Below are 13,969 nucleotides of genomic sequence, written 5' to 3' on the forward strand. Positions count from 1 at the left end.
GGGGGGGATCTCACTACAGTGAGGAGAACACTGAAAAAAACCATAAGGATGATCTCCAACCAATAAGAATAGAGTTAGCGATCACGACCTAATTCACATTTGAACTTGATTTGATGATGACAGAAAACTAGGCTAGAAACTAATTGTAGCAATGGAAGTACAGGACACTACAATTTATTCAACGAGCCTTAGAGTGTCATATGCATATTGGATGAAGAAAGATGCAGTTGATTCACGTGTAAGAGGAAGGTTGATTCTTGGTATGGTAATGGAATAAGATGTTTGGTTCTTTACATCTGGAAAAGGAAGGATGCCGTCCCTCCCGGTCTGAGCCACATTAGCTTCCTGACGGGAACACTCATTATTGCATGCAGATCTATCATGAAGCCACCAACAGGTTTCTCTCATATGACATCCCCCAACAACATATGTGAAATTCTTTGACCTCTATTCTTTTTCTTTCACGGGTGCATTCTGCTAACTGTTAGACTCAACCGCCATCCAATAAGTATCTAGAGATGTTACCTCAGGTGCAATTGAAACGCATAGAAGTCTGGACGAAAACATCCTCCAAAGTAACAATAGATGTTCTATTGTGAATTCATCTAAAACTGAGCTATGATCTAATCTCAGCCAGATGAGAGCAAAAACCATAGAGGATATGTCTTTTTATTTTCTCCTTATCAGTGTTCTTTAAGCGCGCGTAAGCCCTAAAGTGAGGCTCAAAACGTGTTGTAACATTTTTCCTCGCTTAATGTGGTTCTAAGAAGTACGTAATTTTTTATAACATCACGTACTAAGGAGGCACAAACCCCTCATGAATATGGATACTGTGAAAGTATATAACAAGCCTTTAGCCAGAAGTCGAGCCTCTCAAACAATTCAAAATTGAAAATGGGCATAGAAAACAAGTTATTGAGTGATTCATAGTGAGAGAAAAAGACCCCAATATTATACTTGGTAGTGCACTGCATACAACTATAGTGGATCTGAGAACGGAATTTATTTACAAAAAGAAGAAGAAACTTGTCAAATTGGAAATAGGACGGTCTCAACTTGGAGAAGGAATGAACTAATGAACACAATGACATGTTAGAGTCAATAAATGATAATAAAGGTATTTATACTGCCAAATCTAGCTATAAAACTTTATTTTCTATACAACAGGGAAGAGGGGACTGTAGAAGGCAATCTGGGAAAGCAAGGCACCTCCTAAGGTGGCACACTCTTGGTGGATTGCAATCAACAAAATTTGCCTCTCATGGGATAACCTAATGAAGTGGAGTATTTTACTGCAAAATAGATGTCATATGTGTGAAGTTGAAGAAAAAACTATAGCTAATTTCCTCCATAGCTCATAAAGAAGAATGTTGTCTGTACTCTGACCGATTGGAAACTGCACTTTCTAGGTATTTGGTAAATAATAAGCCATACCTGACTGCTACTGTCAAGTTCTTTTATAATATTAAAAATAAAAATTGCTCTCATTAACAGAGACAACAATAGTCCTAGAAAAAATAGTACATGAGATTAAGTAATTGAAAAAGACATTCTAATGAAGCTAATAGATCATCAAGCAATCAGTCTTCAGTGGGAGACGCTCTATGTTGACATGCCGAACAAAAATTGACACCCTTCTAAGAAAATAATAGAAAAGACCCTATAATTGAAATTCCTAAAGTTGCAAACAGAATCACCATTTGATGTTATGCCTATAAAACCAGTAAGCAGCAGTACCTCGAGAACTTGTTGTTCAACTGTTCGGTCATCAGCAGCAGCACGACCACCAACATAGGTAAGGTATTGCATTATCAACTTTGTGGTCTCTGTTTTCCCTGCTCCACTTTCGCCGCTAACCAATATAGATTGGCTTTGGTTCTCAGACATCATAGCCCTGACAAGGAAAATTTGAGCAAAAACAAATCACTAATTGATTCACTTTAGGAAAAAGTCACCAGATCCCCAAATGACAAGTCAACAAACCTGTACGATGCATCAGCCACAGCAAACACATGAGGGCTAAGCTCACCGAACGGAGCTCCTTTATATTGCTCCATCATGTGTACATTGTACAGATGTGGAAGTTTAGTGAATGGATTGACAGCTATTAAGATACTTCCTGTATATGTCTATTTAAGGAAAAAAGGGAGAAATCAATTATGTTGCAATGCACCCTGTAGGATGATGGTGTTAGAGCATATGAGAAAATGGTTATTAAAGCTAATGAAGACAAAAAATGCACCTGGTGAAACCCAACCAGGCGAATGATGATTCTTAAATAACGAACGTAATTTGATAACAGTAGCTTTTGGTTCAACATTTAGGTAAGCACAACATATGTCAAAATCCATGATCAAGATATTTTAGAAGCAGTCACAAGAAATAGCTTTCACTCTTTCCTCACCAAAATATTATCAAGGACATACTTAGACAAATATTGCAAACACACTGCAGTGATCTAGGGGGGGAAATCAATCTACTATAGTGAATAAAAGTCAATAAAGTGGCTTAATACCCATTTTCGTCGAATAACAAAGGGACATTCAGAACAAGGTATTTACTATTCATCTATCATAGCCAACGTAGAACCCCGAACTATACCAAAATTGGCACTGGTTGATTCTGGAGTTTAATTATCTTATTGCTAGAACTCTAAATGGGTTATAAAAGGAACTATTTTAGCAAACCTTTTTACTTCTTTTTTTGTACATAGACATCACAAAGAATCACAATGCTTCAAGAAATAAGATAAGGAACCTTTATTTTAATTGTGATGCATTTTGTTTTCATTCCTCCTTCAAAGCAAACACTATACAATCAGTTGCGGTAGCCCCCCCCCCCCCACACACACACACACACCAGTTCCATGCCCAAAGCATCCTTCTTAAAACAGTAACTAATGTTAGAAGTGGCATCTTAACTACGTGAAGACATGATACTCTTATCAATATTAAGATCCTAGCTTTTTCTTAATTTATACAGTTGGAAGATATTGTGTATATAAAAAGAAATACCAAGAATTATAAATTCACAACTCACATAAATTTCATTAAGACCATATCTTCTCTGAAGGTTGTCTAAAACTCCAGGCTCATTCAAATAAGTCAATTTGGTCATATCATCAACCCCTCCATGGTCTGCCTCTTCATCCCTTGGATACAGCTTCTCCGCTGATGACAATACCTAAAAAAAACAAAATTCAGTCACATTTTCCATCAACCCATTTGACCAAAATTAACAGAGAAAATTCATAACCAAGTGTTCGTCTCACTTTCTTGCCATATTCAGTAACCACTTGGACTTGTTTACCAATAAAATCAGTCACTTGAGCAGCAACCCAAGCGGAACTTTTGTCTTCGACCCATACATTAGAACCCTTTCGTAGTGTCATATTATGGGTTTGGATTAGCTTAAATTGACATGAAAGAAGAACAACAACTGGTTTCAGTGAAAATTTGGGGATTTTTCGGATTTGATATTTAAATTGGTTTGAGCAATACGCAAAACCCTAGAGAGAGAAAGAAAAAAGGACGATAACAACAAAGAAGAAGAGGTTGATTATTTCAGCTTCCCGCCCTAAAACCAAAAATGGAGAATCTGACAGAGTCCAAATTTTTGGCTTTCAGTTCCCAGCGTTATCTTAAGAATATTTACTAAACGGGAAACTTATAGCTCCACATTTACACTTTGAGGTACTACTTTTTCAAAACTTTCTTATTTTGGGATTTGATTGCATGTGGATTTAACCACCTATTACCTATTGTGCCGGAAAAATTACATATATTAATATATTTTAAAAAATAATTATTGATTTTAATAATATTATAGCAATATTATGTTATATTTATAATATGTATTAAAAGTAAATTATGTATGTAATATATGAATTATAATTGTTTTTTTAAATATTTTATATTTGTTTGGTAAAAAATTGTCACATTCTATTATAAGTGTGATAAATATATTATTCATCATTAAAATTTATATTATATGTGAATAATAAATTGTTATTTGTAATATTATATTAAATTTGTATTATAATTAATTAAAAGTAATTAAATGAAAAAAATATTATTATTATAAATGGTAAATATTTTTTTTATTATAGTATATTTATTTAAGTTTCACTTATGAGTTTATGACCATACTCGTGAATCTTGTTAATAGTGGGATGGCAACCTAAATCATACTTCATTCTCTAGGGTATTTTAACTTTTATATTTAATTTAAAAATAAATTATTTTTTGATTAATTAAGAAAGTATTAATTGTTCTCTTTCAAATTTATCCTTCCATAGATATATGAGATGAAAACTAATTTGAATATGCGATTTTAAGTTGATTCTATCTCATGATTTTATATCAAAACATGAAATTTTAAATTCTTTAAAATTTATGATTTGAAATTTTCCAAATACAAAAACTTATCTACAAGTTTTATATTTTTGTAAAAAAAAATCGTATTTAATTTATATATATTTATTAGCTTTTATTTCATATGTAAATAAAATTTATAATTCTTATCATTACTTATTAAACTATTTATATCCCATATAACGATTATTTTCGTTAATATAAAATCTTTGTTTACTTCAAATCAATTCTTAATTTATCATTTATATTCACCAAATTGATTAGTTTTAATTAAATTTATTACGACTTTATCTAATCAATGTTTAATAATAATAAAAAGTCATCATTATATTGAGTGGACATGACTAATTATTGCGGCGTTAATTGAGCAAAATTTTTTCTTAGCTACTAACAACTTAAATACTAAGCTAGCGTTTGGCCATAGATATTCAAATATTTTTGGCAAATACTATTTGGATGAAAATTTGGGTGAAATTTTACCATGTGTTTGGCCATAGAATTTGAGAAACATATTTCATTTTTTTAAGAAATATGATTTATACCCATAAATTTTTAAAACTATCAAACTAACCATAAATTTGTATTACATAGCACAATAGAAATCTCACGTAACAAAATTTATGACTTCCGCAACAAATCAACAAGAATCATTACAGTAAATATTCGTATAGTGAAAAGGTCTTGGTACAAATCATGATAATGAAAATACAACTAATATAAATTCGGGAAAAAAAAAGAGAAGAAAACAAAAGGAAATAAATATTGCAATCACTGAAGAACCTATGCTTTCTCATCTGAAAGAGTTCAACCTATTCTTTAATATAATCTTCCCACATTTTATGAACAATCTCTTCTCGATGAGCTTGCATTTCCGAATCAGATGATCGAGAAGATGAAGCGATGTTGTTACCCTGAGCCAATAGTTCGTCACTTTCATCAACAACCATATCATCATTTTCATATTCATTGAATATTCNCCTGAGCCAATAGTTCGTCACTTTCATCAACAACCATATCATCATTTTCATATTCATTAAATATTCTATCACTACTTTGGTGTTCACGTAAAAAATTATGCAATACAGCGCAAGCAATTACTATTTTCACTTGCATGTCACATTCATAGTTGTTCATGCTTTGTCTTAGTATTCTGAATCTACTTTTCCACGCACCAAAAGTTCTTTCAAATACATTGCGCAGAGAAGCATGTCTATAGTTAAATAGCTCTTTTTCATTCTTAGGCTCTCTGTCACTTCCTCGGTAGTCCTGCAAATGATAGCGCATTCCTTTGAATGGAGCTAAAAATCCTCTTGTGTTCCGTAGACCAGCATCAACAACGTAATATTTATCTACCAAAATAAAATAAATGCATTTCATGTTTTATTTAGTAGCTAGTTCATTAAGACGAACTGTAACAAAGGAATGTATGAAACCAAAAGAATGCATGTAGAAGGAAACATTGTGCTAATTGATTTGGTTGGTGTCAATAAATATACTATTTTTGTAAAATAAAAAGTTAAGGGTAAAAATTGATTTTCTAAAACTTTTCAAATAATGAATTTTGGCCCAAATACTAGTTTTTTCTAGTATTTGGGAATTTGAAAAATTTGCCAAAAAAATTTGCCAAATAATAAAAAAGTGTATGGACAAACAAAATTTGCCAAGTTTTTTCCCAAGTTTTACTTGCAAAATTTATGGCCAAACGGGCCCTAAAACTTATGTTCAGTTTATTTTTATTGATGAATTAAGGTTAGATCTATAAATGTTGTATCTTTAGAATAGCTTTGTGATAATATATTGTACGATCTTATAAATTTTTATTTGTTTGGTAAAATTGTATGAAGAATGGGACAATTTTAATAGTTTTACAACTTATATTTTTTTATGTTTATGAAAAAACATACAATATAAAAAGTCCAAACTGCATATCCAAACAAAACTTCAAATATGTCTCATAATTTTATGTTATGATTTCATATCATAACTTCAAATTGTGATTTCATATCACATGGTCAAACGGACCTTTAAATAAGTAAGGGAGATGTCATTCGGGATTGTTATCTCGCTAAATTAATATAAATGAGATCATTAAATATTATTATTTTATAAAGGTATTATTTAATTGATATATTAATATTGACTAATTTAAAGAATGTTTTGAGATTCAATGAAGGCTAATTTAGATTACATCATCAAAATAATTGTATCTTACTAATTTATCATATTTATTGACTTCACATAAAAATAAATTTATTATACGTAAAGTACAATAAATACATCAAAATCATTGTATCTTACTAAATTATGTATCATATATTTGGATTTATATAAATAAGTAAATTCATTATACATAAAATACAATGTATGTGCATCTTTATCTTTAAAAAGGGTAAAATGTGTGTATAATTCACTGTAATATAAATTTTTGTTAAATGATTCATTGCAAAATAAAATCGAGGATTCTACGATTCATTGTAAAAGTGGTAAATTCATTATACATAATATTCATTGTTTCTGAATAATCATATATTATTCGTTGTATATTTGTTAAAAATGTTTGGTGAAAGAATAACTATATAAGCAATATAGAAAATTTCTTGAAACTACTTCCTCCATTTCATATTAATTAAATATTTGAGGTGTTTACATAAGCTGAACATATGTTTTCGTCTTTAGCCTTATTAATTATTGTCAAATTTATTGAAGTCATCACATTAAAAATCCAAATAAAGGGTCAATTGAAAGAGCGCTCTAAAAGTAATCTTGAAACTGGATGATTAAGTTAATTTGAAAAATGAAAAATGTCTCAAAAATTCAAATTAATATAAAATGATAGGAGTATATCTAAACTTGGGTTCTCATTTAAAATGTGACAAAATAAAAAATAAGAGTAAATCATGTGAGTAAAAAAAAGAATGAATCCATGTGCACTTAAAGAGATTTGCAGTCGTGGATTTACAGATGATTTTTAATTAGATTTAAATTTTAATAAAAACAAAACACATAAAATCATATTCCACTGTAACTTGTCTTAGAAAAATATTTGTAATTTTAAAAAAATTATTAATTTATAATATTAATGGAATTATATATTTATATAAGGATCTTTTAAAATATATATTATTTTATTATCTATTAAAGTGAGTAACTTTTTTCATTGGCTCAAGTTAAAATGGAAGGAAAATATTGTCTTAGAGAAATAATTAATTTAAGGGAAAAGACTCAGATATGCCATCAAACTTTCAGAAAAGGCTCATTTATGCAATCAGTTAAAAGTTTGGCTCATTTATGCCAAAACCGTTAAAGAAAAGGCTCATCCATGCCATTATTTTTATCGGTGATTTTGCAAAACCATTTTTGACCACGTCATTAATTTTTTTAATTTAAAAAATAATAAAAAAATCAATTTTTTATTCAGAAATTTGATGACGTGGCCAATTATAATCGGCCACGTCATTAATTTATTTAATTAAAAAATTGATGACGTGGCCGAATTATAATTGGCCACATCATCAAATTTCTGAATAAAAAAATTGATTTTTTAAATTCTTTTAATTAAAAAAATTGATGACGTGGTCAAAAATGATTTTGCAAAATCACCGTTAAAAAATATGGCATGAATGAGCCTTTTCTTTAACGATAATGGCATAAATGAGCTAAACTTTTAACTAATGACATAAATGAGCCTTTTCTAAAAGTTCCGTGACATATTTAAGTTTTTTCCATTAATTTAATAAATTTTTAGTGGGACACAACCTAAGTATTTGTACTTCATTCTATGGGGTATTTTTTAATTTTAACTTTTATATTTATAATCAAAATAGATGATTTTTTTTTTGCCTAAATAAGAGAGTATTAATTGTTCTCTTTCAAATTCATCTTTCCTTCCTCAGATAAATAAATGAGGTTGGAGACAACCAAAACATTAAATAATGATAACTTCATAGGCATTTGGACTTGTGGTTCAGGATAGTAATTTAAAATTAATGTTTGGCATGTGTTTTTGAACTATGACAGATCTTAAATTTTAATTAAAAAATGAAATTTGGGATTTCAAATTTTATGTCAATTATATAAATAATATTTTGATATCATAACTAAAAGGTTGTGTACTAATAATATTTAGTTTAATGGACTCAAATAAATACGATAATAACTTTTTATAATTAGTTTTAAAAAATAATAACAAATAAATAATAATTAATTTAAATTTAAAATCTTATTTCCTTTTATAAAGTGCTAATGCTTCAATTTCATTCCTAAAAGAAATTGCTTACTGTGACATTAAATAAACTTTTATTATATTATTAAAAAAATACGAGATGACATCTCATTAGGAGAGAGAAGTATATTTTGAGAAAATATAAATAGTTGAGTGATGTTGTAGTCCTAAAAAAGTAAAAATGATATTATCAGACAAATTCTCAAATATAGGTTAATCCGAGGATTTATTCAAAATTTATATTGCATGTTTAAACTAAAGATTCTACTTCATTTCATGCAATGGGGCCTTAATGAAACATTCTTACTTTCTAGGACGAGTGAAATTCTTAATGGGATGTCATAACTAAAAACACATTATAATATGTGTTGGAGGGAAGATTCACTTTTAAATTATTTTTACCGAGATTTATTTATTAAAAAAATATTAACTAATTTTCAAATTTTGAGATTTCTTTATAGTAGGTATTAGGTAACATATATGATTTAGGTATGTTTAATGAAATATGGTATGTATTCAAACTCGTGGACTTAAGGAATTCAAGCAAGTTGAATTAAATGGTGATAGAGATGGAAAGAACAAATCCATCCACGCTAATCTTAGAATACTACAATTCTTTGTCAAGCTTAATATTATATATTGTGAATTTCAATTACATCATTTTAATAATGAAACAATTAGTATATTTCACTCAACCATGATTTTCACATTATCCAATACGGAATGTTATTTTTTTAAAACAATAATACCATTTCAATTGATTGAACAGCAGTGTATTAAATTTGTATTTTATCATTGAAATCTGAAAAACTTATTTACCTAAATACTTCCCCTCAAACTAATCATAAAATATGGATCTACTATAAATAATTTATATAAAAAAAGAAAAAGAAAAGAAACTAGGATTACGTGTCATTGCATTTGATCACTAAAAGTCAAAAGTATTCTAATTAAATAGCATCACTTATTAATAGCAATTGCTATTAAGAAAAATGACGTTTTGTTAGAAAATGCGTCTCCCTTCTTTGTTTTTCTCATTTTCTTGTATCCCTGGTTTATAATTTCAAATCCAACATCAATTACTTCTTTCGTTTTTATTTATTTATATATATATATATATATATATATATATATATATATATATCACTTTTATTAAAATAAATATCTTTTAATATATGTAATTGACAAAATCACTACATAAATATCGTTAAATTATTTATTTTACCCTAGCAAATTGAAAATTTTTATGATGAATGAGAGATAGATACGATGTGGGAGATAAAACTTGTATAAAATTTTTCTTAGAATTAGTCAAGTAAATTATTGGTCCCATTTGAAAAAAAATGGTTAAAGACAGGACTTACAAAATATATCTACATATTTCACTAGAAAATCTCAACTAGGACTTGTACCCATTAAATATTTATTTATTCAAAAATTATATATATTTATCACAAAGCATTGACATGATAAAAAAAGTATGCTACACGCTCCTTGAGGGCGTAAAGCAACTAAAAATAGTATTTTCTCTTTTTATTTTTTCATTTATACACTTAGATCTAATAATAATGATAATAATAATAATAAAAAAATAAAAAAAAAGCATTTCTTTCTTCCCACGATGTCCCTCTACAACCATCTCCTTTTTCTCTCGCTCTTTTTTTAAAAAATTTAAAAAATAAAATAGAATCATGATATAAATCAATTGAAGAATAATTTTAGTTTAAAGTTGAAGACAACAGAAACACTAAATTTTGAAAATTTTCCTATGTTGGTCATTTGGTAATGCTGAGTATGTAAGTTTTTGGCTAAAATCATTTATCAACTATGACCTAAATCTAAAGTACATTTTTGTACTATATAAAAGTGAACAAAAATATCTTTGCATTATTCAAAAATTACAAGATTCATCCTTCTGTCTATTTTTTTTTAAAAAATTCAAATCACCAACAAAAAATATATCAAAAATCGAATGAATATACGTGTACACACAATTAAACTAGTCAAGTTGAGTGATTTTTTTTATTTTTAGAAATTGAGGATTAAAATATTTAGACAAAAAGATATTCAAATTCTAAATATTCTTTGTAAAAAAAATTGTCCAAATGCAATTCCATTTTAATTTTTTTTAAATAAAGTAATTATTATTTAATTTTCACAACAAAACATCTACATAATTTCACTAAATTACCAATATTTTTATATATTGTATAAAATGTAAATTGCATTGTATATATAGTATATATGTACTATATATTTATTTTTATTATGGAGAATCTCTAAATAATTTGCATATGATATTTTTAAAATGATCTTTTTACATAATTTTTCAAATTATTGGACCCTACTGTATAAATATTTTAAAACTGACATCTTGTGATAATTATAGTTCCACCTCTCAATACAATTACATAATTTACGTGACTTCTTAAAAATCCTAAAATAATGATGATTAAATAGGAATAAATGGAATATTTATTTATAATACATAAAAAAGTTTAGGAAAAATATTTCGGGTGTGACACGTCAATGAATAAGATAAATATTATTTTATACATAAAAAATAAATAGCTTGCTTATTAAGAAAGTGATGACATGGCAAATAAGTAGGAGTAGACGTTACCTATTTTTGTCTTTCCTTTGTAATTTAGCAAAAGTGTGCACTTCACTCCAAAATGGGAGTACTTGGATTTTCTAATTTTATTTTATCATTAGATTAGAGAGAGAAATGTGAAGTTTCAAAATTTGGACATTTAGAAAATTATGGAAACAAAAGGGACGTAATATTTAGTCAAATTTATGGGGCCAACCAGCTGTGATGTAATTCGAATATCAATGGCACTTGTTTCAAAATAAATGTTGAAGATAATACCATTTTATTATTATTATTTAGGTAAGAAAAATCAAAATGTCTGCAGCTAATTATGTTGGACTAATTTAAATTTTGTTAAATTTTATTAGATACGTTTAATTCAAGTTGAAATTCTATATGTGTTTAATTTCAATTAGGATTTTTAGAGTATGCTCAATTCTAAACTAGTTCATCCCTATATAAAGGATACTAAATTCTTTTATGATCGAAATCTCAAATATTTCACAAATTAATGAAATGTTTCTATATCAATTCTGAATCATTTTAATTTGAGAAATACATTATTAACGTCTCTCAAATTATAAAAATTAAGTTTAAATTATCTTAGTTCGAGAAATACACCACTAACAACCTTTAAATTATAGAAATCAAGTCCAAATCATCCAAATTTGGGAAATACGCCACTAACGGACCTTGAATATAGATAAATGAGCTAATCCATTAGCAATCTCTTAAAGTTGACACGAAATTTCACTTAAACACCTTAATTGAACGATGTTTATTTTAGCCTCAAGTAGGAACACGTTGTGCTATTGTGACATTTTTTTTCCAATCAACAAAATTATACGAGGTGTGTATTTTAGACTGACAAATTAAATAACGACATTTGTCATTTTTGTCAAAAATAATTCTTAAATAATAATTTTTGAATAAAAATAAAGAGTAATCGATGAATCAATTATAAATGAATTTTGGCCCAAGTTGTTAAAAAAAGAGATTAGTGCATGTTTGGATTGTCTTAAAAAATAGCTTGTAAGTCAAAAATTAAAAGTTAAATTGAAATAACTTTTAAGTCAAAAAATAAAACATAGTGGGAGACCTACTTTTAGTTTATGACTTATTTTAAACTTCTTATAAGTTATTTTTTACTTTGTCAAATACTTCCTAACTTATTTTAAGTTATTTTTGACTTAGTTGAAGTTATTTTTTTTATATTTGTCAAACTCTTTCAGAAGTCAAAAATTGACTTAAAAGCCAATCTAAATACTCTCTTAATCAATTGTTTATCAAATGTATATATTAACATGATAATTTTGATTTGAGATAACATAAATCTTTTAACTAAGAAAACTAATCGTATTTGGTACATTTGTGGTAAGAAATCTATGTCAATTTATTTTATTGAATATAACATAAATCTCTTTATTAAGGTTAATAACCATATACGATACTTTTTGGTTAAAATCTATGTCAATTTATTCTATTGAGATCATAAAAAAAGTTTGTAACACAATAAAAAAAATGAAGCATAAAAGTAATTCACACATAAAAAGCAAAAACACATTATTTTCAGTTTCATCATGAGTAACTTCAATTTTTTTTATCTATTGTTGTTCTTCTCCTTCTAAATACTTTAGTAGAAGTTATAGCTATCAGAATTGAAAACATTTTAACCAAATTCTTAAAGTCAAAGAGATTTTTCGATCTTTAATGAAGTTAAGAACTTTTCAATCTATACGCACAATTTCTACAAGACCAAATCCACTACACAATGTTATCACCTCTAGATTCTCAAAATACTTCAAATATATTCACTACAATCAAAATCAATGCAATAAAGAGTTAGCTTTTGAAATAAACTTTTATAAGATGTAATAAACTCATATACATATGCATTCAATAAAATTGAGGTTGCTTTATTATATTTTATTAACATCATTATAATATATATTTTGTTATTTGATATTTATATAATTATAAATAAATAATTATAAATCTTGTACTATTATGAGTGCTAACAAAATCTTATGATTATTAGTACAGACCCTAGAAACATATATTGAATAATATATAAATAAAAAATAAATCAAGAATTATAAAATTAGAAAAAAATATACGTGTTTGTGTGTATACAGTGACTCGACACCTCTTAGGGGTCGTTTGGTACAAACATTGATAGTGTAGGGATTAGTAATGCATGAATTAGTAATGCAGGGATAAATAGTGCTGGGATTATTTTTTTCAAGTGTTTGGTTCACTACTTTTCACTTAATTTTGTGTTTAATTTATAATTCTACAAAAACATTCTTTCCTATTATACGCTTGTGTTATTATGAGTGTTTATTTCATGTAACTGGGTCAAGGTAGATAACTACCGGACCGGATAATTTTTTTAAAGAATTATTTATTCCATTTAATTAGTTAAATCAAATACATATATATAAAATTGTTATTAATTTTAAGGTATGATGTCACGACCCAAAACGGGCCGCGACTGGCACCTACACTTATCCTACTATGTGAGCGAACCAACCAATCCAATCCCCAACATTTCAACCATAAATAACAACATATAATGCGGAAGACTTAAAACTCATTAATGAAAATCGATTAAATAACTTATAAAAACTCAATACTATTTATTCCCAAAACCTGGAAGTCATCACCACAAGAACATCTATCCTCAAATTACTAATCTAAGAGTATCTAAGAGACTAAAATAAGTAAAAAGCTAGTCCATGCCGAAATCTCAAGGCATCAAGACATGAAGAGGAAGATCCA

At 27.6% G+C, this 13,969-nt stretch overlaps 1 protein-coding gene across 1 annotated transcript in view; it reads right to left on the reverse strand.

Annotated features, from left to right (window-relative positions):
- LOC107028565 (myosin-15) overlaps positions 1-3,391 on the reverse strand; it is a 49,480-nt gene extending 46,089 nt beyond the window's left edge. The window contains 4 exon segments of the mRNA XM_015229675.2: positions 1,738-1,894; positions 1,984-2,129; positions 3,040-3,183; positions 3,272-3,391. Coding sequence (XP_015085161.1) covers positions 1,738-1,894; positions 1,984-2,129; positions 3,040-3,183; positions 3,272-3,391 — 567 coding nt within the window.
- Positions 3,392-13,969: the final 10,578 nt, after the last annotated feature.

This window comes from Solanum pennellii, chromosome 8 (genome assembly GCF_001406875.1).
Source record: "Solanum pennellii chromosome 8, SPENNV200".
In the NCBI taxonomy this organism is placed as follows: Eukaryota; Viridiplantae; Streptophyta; class Magnoliopsida; order Solanales; family Solanaceae; genus Solanum; species Solanum pennellii.